Source organism: Crocuta crocuta, unplaced genomic scaffold, assembly GCF_008692635.1.
Source record: "Crocuta crocuta isolate KB4526 unplaced genomic scaffold, BGI_CrCroc_1.0 scaffold164, whole genome shotgun sequence".
NCBI lineage: Eukaryota > Metazoa > Chordata > Mammalia > Carnivora > Hyaenidae > Crocuta > Crocuta crocuta.
In genome coordinates, this window is record NW_027530016.1 from 4297338 (window position 1) to 4309480 (window position 12143).

At 41.4% G+C, this 12143-nt stretch overlaps 1 protein-coding gene across 1 annotated transcript in view; it reads right to left on the reverse strand.

Annotated features, from left to right (window-relative positions):
• VIT (vitrin) overlaps positions 1–12143 on the reverse strand; it is a 100332-nt gene that overhangs the window by 75553 nt on the left and 12636 nt on the right. The window contains exon 2 of the mRNA XM_077764287.1: positions 1525–1594. Coding sequence (XP_077620413.1) covers positions 1525–1576 — 52 coding nt within the window. The 5' untranslated portion in view covers positions 1577–1594. The remainder of the gene's footprint in view (positions 1–1524; positions 1595–12143) is intronic.

The window sequence follows — 12143 nt, forward strand, 5'->3', positions numbered from 1 at the left end:
CCAGGAAGGACAGTCAAGTCTCCCTTCTTGGTTCTGTGATGCAGGGGACGTGCATAGTATGAAATGACCTCAGGGTTTGCTTGGTTTGTTTTACATTCACTAAAGCCTTCCTATTGCTGACTCTCCACCTGCCCTATGTAAGAAACCTGCTAACAGGCAGGAGAGTGTGGGAGGGGGCAGCCTCTCAAAGGACAAGGTGCAAGTGAAGGAGCCTGAACTTCCCGGGAGAATATTCCTCAGCAGGTTGATGGGGGAGCCTGCACTGGAACCCATATGATCCCTCTGACTCCCAGTCTAGTCTCCTTCCACCAGGTGAAAGCCCCCTTGCCTTCCCAGATGTGTTACCTCCTTCCCTTCCATTCACCAGCTCTGCAGTATAGACACCCTCTGTGAAGGCCTTGAACATTTGGACTATGTTATGGGTTTAGTTTTGTCCCTCCTAGATTCATGTGTTGCAGTCCCAGCCCCCAATACCGAACGTGACCTCATGTTGAAATAGGCTGCTTACAGATGTAATGATTTAAGTTCTGATGCGGTCCTACTGGACTAGGTTGGGCCTCTCATCCAATATGGCTAGTGTTGTAAGAAGGGGGAGAAATGGACGCACACACAGATGTACACACACACACACACAGAGGAAGAATGTCATGTGAATATGAAGGCTAAGATTGGGGTGATGCTGAGAAGGGCCTAAGATGGCCTGCAAACCACCAGAAGCTGGGAGAGAGGCACAGAACAAAGTTTCTGCCACAGCCCTCTGAAGAAACCAAGCCTGCTGAAACTTTGAATTTGGACTTCCAGCTTTCAGGATGGTGAGCGAATAAAATCCTGCCATTCGAAGACCCTCATTTGTGGTATTTTTTTGTGCCAGCCCTAGTGGACAAATAGACTGTCTGAAAGGTCTTTGCACACTTCCTGGGCAATAGTACCACAGTGATCCATGGGGTAACTCTACCAACATGGTCGGGGCACAGTGGGGTTGAGATTAATAGCAGAAGATTACCCTTGGGCTTCATGCTAAACCCATCAACCCTCTTCTCTCTCCTGGTTGAGCTGCTGCTCCTCCCAGAGCCTACCCAAAATTGTGTTCCCTGCTGAAAATGAGTAAGGGTTTCATTTCTAAAAGTATGAGTCACCAATGGTTACAAGTAAGGTCACGTCAATGATGATAATTTTTTTTTGAGGAATAAGAAATAAGAATGTCCTTAAATTCAGAATCCATAAATGTGCTCTATCTGAAATGTTGGCTAGTTGCTGAAGAATGCAGATATGTGGGTAGAAATGTATGTAATATGTACAAACATACATACATTTGCTTTACACGAAGATATATACATACATACATCCTGAATTTGATCTGCACTTAACATTCTCACTTAAACTTTCCTCCAAATTGTTTATTATAAAAAGATCCACTGTACTGTTTATATGCTCTGTCTTGGTTTAAACCTTTTCTTGGCAAGATTCTTTGGGCCTTAGGAAAATGTTAAAAGTGTATCCAGATACACATATAAAAGTACTTACCAAGGAACATTTCAATAACAGATGCCTTCATAGTGAGGACAACAATCTCCATAAATATCAAAATGGCACCCTGGAGAGAAAGAAACAAAAACACCATTACATTTCAGCCAAGAGTTCTGAAATTGGACGCATGGAGTATGGGGCGAGGCCACCTCATTATGCATCGCTCCCTGGAGTCTCAGGATTCTAAGTGGCAGCTTGCTCTAAGGAGCCCACAGAGCTGGCAGCAGCCAGCCTCACTGGTACCCAGAACTCATGCTCGCCACTAGCGCCTCCCTGTTCTTCAGAGATTTGGTCTGAGAACTGAAGACGAAGTAACTCCATAATTTCAGGAATATGTCCAACCAGCCTTTAAATTAGGACAAAAGCCACACTTAGGATATTGAGAGAACATTTTTAGCTTACAAGGAAACAATGCATTCCTCATTCAATAAATATTTATTAAACCCATTATATGGCTAGGTATTAGGGAGGAAGTGATAGAAATTGAACTAAGAAAGAGTTCTTATTCTTAAACAAACAAGAAGTGGGACCCAAATAACCATAGTGTAGACCCAAATAACCGTAACATTAGTAAATGTGCCAGGCTCCATAAGGGAATATAAGAGGAATTTGTAGAACAGTGGTTCTCAAACTTTGCTGCATATTAGTATTGTCTGGGAGTTTTTAAAGACCCTGATGCCCAGGCCGTACCTCAGACCAGCTGAATCAGAATCTCTTAAGGTGGGATCTAGGCATTGTGTTTTTAAAAACTCCCCAGGTAATTCCAGTGTGCTGACAAATTTGAGGACCAGAGGTTTAGAGCAAGACTTGCTAAATATTACATGCATAAGAATTACTTGGGATCTTGTTAAAATGCAGATTTGAATCCAGTAAGTCTGCATGCTGCCAGAGATTCCCCAAGAGGCCAGGGAATTTTAGAGAAAGGAGATATAATGTCAGCCATGAGAATAAGAGAAGGCTTCCTAGAGGTGATGGCATTTGGATCAACTTTGAAAGAAACAGTTTGGACATGCAGAAATAGGGAGAAGCTACCCCAAGTTTCCTCCCTGGGGGAGAAACAGACCTGACAGGAGCTCAGAGGCTAGAAAGCATAGTGGATATGAAGATGCTATTGATCTATATGGGGTTTCCTCCTTCTCTTGAGGCTATCAGGAAACTCTAAAAGGCTTGTTCATACTACCATTACTCATTACATAGAGCATATACTGTGTACTCTCTATTGCCTCAAATCTTCACAATAAGCCAGTGTGGCAGATTTTATGATCCCTTCAGGAAAGCAAGGCTTATAAAGGTTAAATGTCACATCCCTGGTGACCAGGGTGGTCCGTAGGACCAGAATGGTAGTGGAGGAGGTGGGAAGGATCTGCCCGGGGCACAGGCAGTAAGGAAGAACATTGTCTGAAAGCATTTAAAGGCTTAAGTTAGTTATAAGCTATCAATTCTAAACAATGTCAATGATAAAGCACCCCTATCTTCTGGGGTGCATGGCTCTCTGCTCAGCGCCATTGCTGTGTGGCCTAAATCTGGCATTCATACCCTGCCCTCTGCTATGCCCAGTAGTGTGTTGCTAAACCTAGTCTCTGGGGCGGGGAGGTGGGGAAAGCCTCTGACTTGCAGCGTTTGTTGATGTCTGTGTGTAAATATTCCATGACTGATGATGAAGCCACCAAAGTAGAGAATTGGAAAATAATCTGGTACTAGCTAGGTCCAGTGCAAGCTTATAGCCAATATTTAGATTCAGTACTAAGCAGATTTTATTAACAAAAAGCAATTATCTAATTATGGTTGAGGAAGTAATACAAGTACCTGGTGCAATTAACTTAAATAAAACTGTTTCATATATGAGAGATTTTATTACAGACAATTAAATTAGGCGGCGGGAGTAACCTCAAACAGAACTGATTATTTTGCTAATTTCCAGGAGCAATTGCAATGTGTTAAATTTCCCAATAAAAGTAGTTGACTACTGGTTACATAATAGGCAAATAAGAGATTTTAGCTTCAAAATAGAAATAAAATTATATATACAGTCTATTTGACAATTTGATGCTTAAATAGCTGGGTTATGTTTTTGGAAATAGGGTGGTAACAATTAAATTTTGTTTTTGTCTTTTACTATTTTGACTCTGAGCTCCAGCCAGAGTTACTTACATGTTTTCAGGACTAACCAGTTAACTTTTTATGGGATAAATGCAGGATATCAAGCCACCCTACAGCACTGCAGACTTTATCAAGTCACCCTTGATTTCTCCTTCTCTCTCTCTACATCTTACCTATCAGCCAAGGCTGTTGGCTCTATATTCATAATGTGTCTTGAATCTGATCATGTCTTAACATCTTTGCTATTGCCATCTGCTCTGGGCCATGCCTCCTGTCACCTGGTAATTGCAATCAGCCTCCTAAGTGGGCTATCTCCTTCTTCCTCTGATGCCACAACCCTCACAGCAGTCAGCATGACCCTGTTTAAAGTACTCCAGCTCACAGCATTCCTCAGATCAAAACTCTAAAGAGGCTCCCCACATTACTCAGAATCAAAGCCCAAGTCTTGACAAGTGGCTTACAATGCTGTATGATTTTCCACCATTGGCCCCCTGACCTCATTTCCCCCCCTTTCCTCCCTTTCTTAGTAAGCTCTGGATACAATGGCTTCCTGGCTATTTCTAGAACATACTTCTCATCTCATGGTTGATTTCCCCTACCTGGATGCCCTTCCCCAAGATGAGAACATGATTTACTCCTCCATTTCTTTCATGTCTTTGCTTTCATGTTACCTTCTCTTGAGTCATTCCCTTACCACCCAACGCGACCTCTGCCACCTGCCACCAACTGGTACGGCCTATCCTTTTTCCCACTATTTTTTTCCATATTACTATTGCCACCGACATACTTTATTTATTTTACTTATTTATTGTTTGTGTTCTCCACTAGAATGCAAGCTCCACGAGGGAAGGATTTTTTACATGCCCAATAAATACATGTTGAATCAATGAATGGGTAGCCAGGGTTTTCTCCTTTTCCTAGGAAATAAAAAAAGGAAACAAAACAGACAATCTTGTGAATACACTAAAAACTAGTGAATTGTATGCTTTCAAAGGTTATTTTATGGCATGTGATTTATAGCTCAATGAGCATTATTGATAGTCAACAAACAGAGAGAAGATGGATTGCAGAGAGAAATGCTCTCAGACCTGTGTCTTACAACTTGAGGAGACAGGATGGACCTGACCTTTACATGTTGAGATGGGTGGAAAAAAGCAAACAGGATTCCAGGAAATACTCTAATCCTATAGGACATATCACCCAAATGATGACTTCTTCATGATGGACCTCAACTAGAATCACTTGGTCTCTTGGAATCAGAATGTTTTGAGGCCTCTTTCTTACCATTTCAATTTCTCTCCTTGTTTGGTCCATTTGCGCATCCATTTAAAATATAAATGTGCCTTTTGAAACGTGTGTTAAAAACTTCTAACCCTCTCTTAGCCATTCCAGAGGCCAGGAGTGAGGATGGCCACCACCAGTGTTAAGCTGTAGAAGTAGGCTGTCCAGTGCCACAAAACTGTGAAACCCGGGGAGTGCACAGTAATGTTGGAGCCCTAAACCCTCATGTGCCCACAAAGGTTTGAACAAAACCAAAACAATTGAGGTTTCCAAAAGAATGTGTGGCTGATTCATGAATTTATGGGTTGTGCCATGAAACATAATACAGAGTCCTGAATATGAAGTTCTGGCCAGGCAAATGAAGCCTGATTATGAAGTAAAAATACACACTAATGTAAGTAGAGGAGCCAGCCAATTTAATTAGATCTCTTGTTTCTTGGATTTTAGAAAAGAGCAAGTTGGTAATAAATAATAACATCACCTTATATTTATAGGCTTGTTTAGTTTTTTCTCCTATTTAAGAATTGTGATAAAATGCATAAATGTAAAATTCACTATCTTAACCATTTTGTAAGAGTACAGTTCAATTTTAAACACATTCATAATGTACAATCATCATCGACATCGATTTCCAGAACTCTTTTTGTCTTGTAAAACTAAAATTCTATGCCCATTAAACAAAATCTCTCCCCATCTCCCCCTTCTCCCCAGTCCCTGGCAACCAGAATTCTGCATTTTGCCTCTAGGATTTTGACTAAGTCCTTTATTTAAGTGAATCATACAGTATTTGTCTTTTTGTGATTGTTCCGTTTCAAATAGTATAATGTTTTCAGGGTTCATTCACATTGTAGCCTAAGTCAGAATTTCTTTCTTTTCAGTGCTGAACGATATTGCATTGTATGTACAAACTACATTTTACTTACTGTTTCATCTGTTCATGAACTCTTGCGGTGCTTCTACATTTTCGTTATCATGAAAAATGCTGCCATGAGGTGGATGTACAAATATCTCTTAGTCACCCTGTATATGCCTCAAAGGGAAATCACTGGATTATATAGTACTATTATGTGTTTGTGTTTTGAGGAACCACCATACTGTTTTCAGAATGGCTGCACCATTTTACGTGGCCATTAACAGTGCCACGTTCTCACTAACCCTTGTTATTTTTGGTTTCTTTAGATAGTACTCATTCTAATGGGTGGGAAGTGGCATCTCGTAGTTTTGATTTGCATTTCCTTCATGGTTAGTAATGTTGACCATCTGTTTGTGTACATGTTGGCCTCTTAGAGATCATCTTTGGAGAAATGTCTTATCAAGTCCTTTGTCTAGCTTTTGATCAGGTTGTTTTCTTGTTGAATTTTTGGAGTTACCTGTGCTTTCTGGATATTAATCTCTTATCAGCTATGATTTGCAAATATTTCATCCCATTTTTTTGTATTTTGTTTGCAGTGCCTTTGATGCACAAGATTTTTAAACATCCATGAAGACTAATTTCTCTATTTTTTTGTTGTCTGTGCCTTTGGGTGTCATATCCAAGAAATCATCATCAAATCCAGTGTCATGCAGCTCTTATCCTATGTTTTTCCCTGTAGGTATTACATTTAGATCTTTGATCCATTTGAGTTAATTTTTGTTTATGGTGTTAGGTAAGGGTACAGCTTTGTTCTTTTGCATGTGGATATCCTCTTCTCTCAGCACCATTTGTTGAAGAGACTATCTTTTCTCTATTGAATGGTCTTGGCACTCTTGTCAAAAATGATTTGACCATATATGTGAAGGTTAATTTCTGGGCTCTCTATTCCATTGGTGTATATGTATGTTTCTCTGCCAGTTCCACACTATTTTGATTACTATAGCTTTGTAGTATGTTTTTTACTTTTAGATCAGTTTCAGTTTCTGCAAAAAACATCATTGGAATTTTGATAGCTATTGTATTGAATCTATAGATTGCTTTAGGTAGAATTGAGATCTTTTTAAAATAGACTTTATTTTACTTATTTATTTTTTGAGAGAGAGAGCATGGATGCATGCAACTGGGAGAGGCAGAGAGAGGGAATGGGAGAATCTTAAGCAGGCTCCCCTGAGAAATCATGACCGTGAGATAATGACCTGAGCTGAAATCAAGTGTCTGACTTTTGACTGACTGAGTCACCTAGGTGCCCTGGTAGTATTGACATCTTAAAAGTATTAAGCCTTCCAGGGGCACCTGGGTGGCTCAGTTGGTTGAGCATCTGACTTTTGACTTCAGCTCGGGTAATGACCCAGGGTGATCAGATCCAGCTCTGCATCGGCCTCTGTGCTAAACATACAGCCTCCTTGGGATTCTCTCTCTCACCCCTCCCTCCCTCTTTCCTTTCCCCCACTCAGACACACATACTCTCTAAAATAAATAAAATGAAGAAAAACCCAATATCAAGTCTTCAAATTCACCAATACAGAATACATTTCTATTTATTTATGCCTCCTTCAGTTTTGTAGTTTTCATTGTACAAGTTTTTAGCCTCGTTGATTAACTCCTAAGTATTTTATTCTTTTTGATGCTATTGTAAATGGAATTGTTTTCTTAATTTCCTTTTTAGATTGTATGTTGTTCATGTATAAAGATGCAACTGATTTTTGCATGTTGACTTTGTATGCCATTTGGCTAAATTAATCTATTCTAACAATTTTGTTGTGTAATCTTTAGGATTTTCTATATGTAAGATCATATCATCTGCAAACAGAGATAAATTTTACCTCTTCCTTCCATTTTAGATGCATTTTATTTATCTTTCTTGCCTAATTCCTCTGGCTATAACTTTCAATGCTATGTTGAATAGAAGTGGTAAAAACAGATGGGTATCCTTGCCTTGTTCCTGACCCTAGAGGAGAAATTTTGTCTTTCACCATTGAGCATGAGTTTTGCTGTCAGATTTCAGATATGGTTTTTATTATGTTTGGGTGGTTTCCTTCTACTCCTCGTTTGTTGAGTGTTTTTATCATGAAATGGTGTTAAATTTTGCCAAATGCTTTTTCTGCATCAGCTGAGATGACCATGTATTTTTTTCTCCCTTTATTCTATTAACATGGTATATTACATTAATCGATTTTTGTATGGTCAACATTTTTGCATTCCAGGAATAAATCCCACTTGGTCATGTTGTATAATTATTTTTAATCTGCTGCTGAATTCAATTTCCTAATATCCTGTGGAAGGTTTTTGCATCAATGTTTATAAGGGATATTGTATTGTTAGGTGACACTGTAGTTTTCTTTTCCTGTAGTGCCCTTGTCTGATTTGGACTCTAGGTAATGCTGGCCTTACAGGATGACTTAAGAAGTGTTCCCTTATGTTTAGTTTTCTGGGAAAGGTTTGAGAAGTTTTGGTGTTAGTTCTCTAAATATTTGGTGGACTTCACCAGAGAAGCATCAGACCCATGGCTTTTTGTTGTCAGGAGATTTTTGATTACTGATTAAATCTCTGTACTAGTTACGGGTCTATTCAGATTTTCTATTTCTTCGTAGTCTTGGAGGCTTTGCGTTTCTAGAATTTGTCCACTTCAGCTAGATTATCAAATTTGTTGGCACACAACTGTCCATAGAACTTTCCTATAATTTTTTTTATTTCAATAATTGGGCAAGTGGTGATCAGAGACAGAAGTGAGTATGACAGTTTTTTTCTGTTTAAATTCTCACTCTGTGCACATATGTTAATAAATCAGAAATTAACAAAATAGATCCTTTGGAAGACTGAACATAGATCACGTCAATATCAAATAAGAAGTTGCCATCATCTCCTAACTCATTCCTTGCTCTCTGCTTTCTGCTCCGGGTCATCCTTTCCCCCACCTGGGGAGGATCAGCTTCCAGAATCATGGGTCTGAGTGTACATTCACTCTATCAGACTCCTGCTTCACCGTCCACTCGTCCTCTGTGGAATAAAGCCCGACTCCCTCAGTGAGGCATTTCAAGCCATCACACTGCAGTTCTTATCTGTAATCCTCTCCTCTGACCCCCACACACCTGGGGGGTCAGAGGAGGGTCTTTCTCTACATGTGGCACCTCAGTGTCTTGTCCCGTGCTCTTACTATTGCTCTGTCTGGATTGGCTCCTCGTCTGCCTCTCACAAGCCTCTCCATCTCTCAAGGTTCAGCTCATGGGCCACCTCTTTCTTGTAAATCTTTCTGACCTCCTGAAGTTAAAATTCATCCTCATTCGTAACTCCATTTAATCATTCAAAAAATTGTGTGTGTGCTCCCTGCTAGTAAAGAAAAGCAAGATGCAGGTCCAATCATCAAGTTGCCTGGGGACTTCTAGAAGGAGACTGATGTGTCCGCATCATAACTAAGACTGACTGAGCACATACTAAGTGTCAATAATATATTAACTCGTTTAATCTTTACAACAACCCCATGAGGTGGGGGCTACTTCTTGCCTTAATTTTAGAGGTAGAAAAGTGGAGACCTGCAGAGGGTAGGTACTCTGCCCAAGGTCACAAGGCTGGGAAGAAGAGCTGGAATCCACAGCAAGCATTCTGAGCTCAGAGCCCTATTTCTGTTTCACCACTTGCCACAGCTGTTTTATAATAAGTAGGCTTCCTTCATCTGTTCTGATGTAATTGCTCTGAGTTGGTATCAATATTGTTTTAAAGCTCTCCAGGTGACCCTCCCTATGCAGCCAGAATTGAGAACTCTGCTGTTAAGCATACAGTGATGGCAAAAGTGTGGATGGCCAAATAGACCTGGGGCGTGGGGGTTGGAAGGTGCTTGAATTAGTTTAACTGGCAGGTTGGAACACAATGAGTGATGAGGGGAGAACAGGACACAGGGGATAGAGTAGCTTCAGGAACTGGGAGCTGCTCTGAGAGGCTAGGCGCGGGATCAGACTGTTAGAGAGGAAAGAAGGGGCCATAGTGGCCTTGAATGTCATGCCTAAAGAATGTGCAATTGATCCTTTAGGCAATAGGGAGACATGGAAGACTTCAAAATTATGTTTGCATTCATCATTTTTAATAAGCCCCCTAGAGGCTTACTGGAGCCCCTCAATTGCATAAAATCTGCCCTAGTGGGCGTGTAAGATTTATGCAAAGCTGGTGTTTGTCTGATGTATGGTGCTACAAGAGGGAGCACCTAACAGTACTCTTTGTCCACAAGGCAGAAAGAGCCAGTGTCCATCTGGAAACATTTAATAGTTATGAGAGGCTTGTGCTATGTTTCCAAAATGCCAGAAATCCCCCAAGGACAGACATCTCTGAATGGGGAGAGGCTACATGTGCAGCCTTTTGCTTTTCCATCTCTGCCTGATGTAAAGCCTCAGCTGCTTGTCAGTGGATGTGGGTTGATCTAGTGAGGCTGGAAGAAGAATGGTCCTAGGAGGGGCCTTTTCAATGTGGAGGTGGCCTCGATCTGCATATAAACCTTTGCATAGATCATATTCCTCTGGGCTGGGCCTGAAGCACTGCATTTCCTGTTGCCATGACACCAGCAGTCACTATTACAATCCCCCAGGATTCTGTGAAGGAGAGGGAGGGGTACGGGGGGGGGGGGGGGGAAGGAGAGAACCCAGGAGAGAGCCAGAAAGCATGATAGTTTTTCTTCCTTTCCTTATTTTCCTTCCCTTTCCAATTCCTTCTTGTATCTTACAGAAATACCAACAGAAAAGTGCAAGCCAAATAGGCAAGGAGGGCAGGGGAGGGTTTGCCTTTTCTCCGTGTTGGCTTCTAAGAGTGTACCAGGCTACTTGAAGAAGTNAGAAAGCATGATAGTTTTTCTTCCTTTCCTTATTTTCCTTCCCTTTCCAATTCCTTCTTGTATCTTACAGAAATACCAACAGAAAAGTGCAAGCCAAATAGGCAAGGAGGGCAGGGGAGGGTTTGCCTTTTCTCCGTGTTGGCTTCTAAGAGTGTACCAGGCTACTTGAAGAAGTGCTCTGAGTTAGGCTTTGTGGACAGGATGCTGATGGTTGCCTAAACAGAGCAACTGCTTCGCCACTTCCTCTTTCCTAACATACCCCCAATTTGGTAAAAAGAATAAATACAGATGACTGAGAGGAAGCTGCTCCACCCCCCGCCCCCGGGGTGGACCCTGATTCCAAGTCTAAGCTAAGGATCATTATATGTACTTTCTATCCCTTGCTGGTGATTGCTTCAAAACCCCAGCTTTGACCCTATCAGCACGGGGTCCTCTCCGAGCAACAGCGCCTAGTTCATGGATGGGCTGTGTCCTGAGTTGCATCAGGCATGCAGAATGGAAGGACTTAATCCTGTGTGTTTCAGGGAAAGAGGCTGCCTCCCTTGTTGGTCTGCCGGCAGCCATCTTCTGACCATGAGACAAGTCAGTGTGAGGAAAAAGTCAACACAAAAAGGAAGAGGACCCAAGAGAATCATGGAGAAATGGAGCTAGAACTCTGTCTTGTGCCTGGAGGTGGGGCCCACCTCTGGACCACCTGACAGGTGAGCTAATGTGTTTCCCTTTCAGTTGGGCTTGTAGCTGAGAGGTGATTCCTAACTCACAGTACCTGTCTTTGTAACTACAGAAGACTGTAACAATGCCAGAGTCTGTAAGAAGCTTTCTCAACAATTCTCTCCTCTGAATCACCTAAGAACCTCTTGAGGATGTAGAATAGCCATTATTATCCCTATAATTCAGAGCAGTGAAGTGACTTGTCTAAGGCCCAGTCTCTATTTTAGTTCCATGCTCTCTTGACTATGTCAAACCTCTCACATGACTGGTACTATAAATTCCAAACAATCCCATGGTTTATTATATATTATTATAAAGTAAAAACCCCACTCCTCATTTGTATAGTTCTTTGCACATCTAAAAACATTTTTTTAAATGTTTATTTTTACGAGAGAGCGTGTGCAAGTGTGGGTGCATGCAGGAGTTGGGGAGGGGCAGAGAGAGAGGGATTCTCTTTCAGAGAATCTGAAGCAGCCTCCAGGCTGTCAGCACAGAGCCCAACGTGGGGCCTGACATCAGGCACTGCGGGATCATGACCTGAGCGGAAGTCAGACACTTAACCGACTGAGCCACCCAAGCGCCCCTAGTTCTTTGCATGTTTAAATGCCTGGTTACATCTAGGACTTTAATCTCAAAAGACACCTGAAATAAACATCTCAGATATTATAGGTAGATGCAGAAATAACACATGCTGAAATGAAGTGACTCGGCTGGTCTGGTGGGAAAAGATAACTTACACAAATCAAGATCCCCCTGGGGATTTTGGAATTGGGACCCTGACTAAGATGTAGAGAT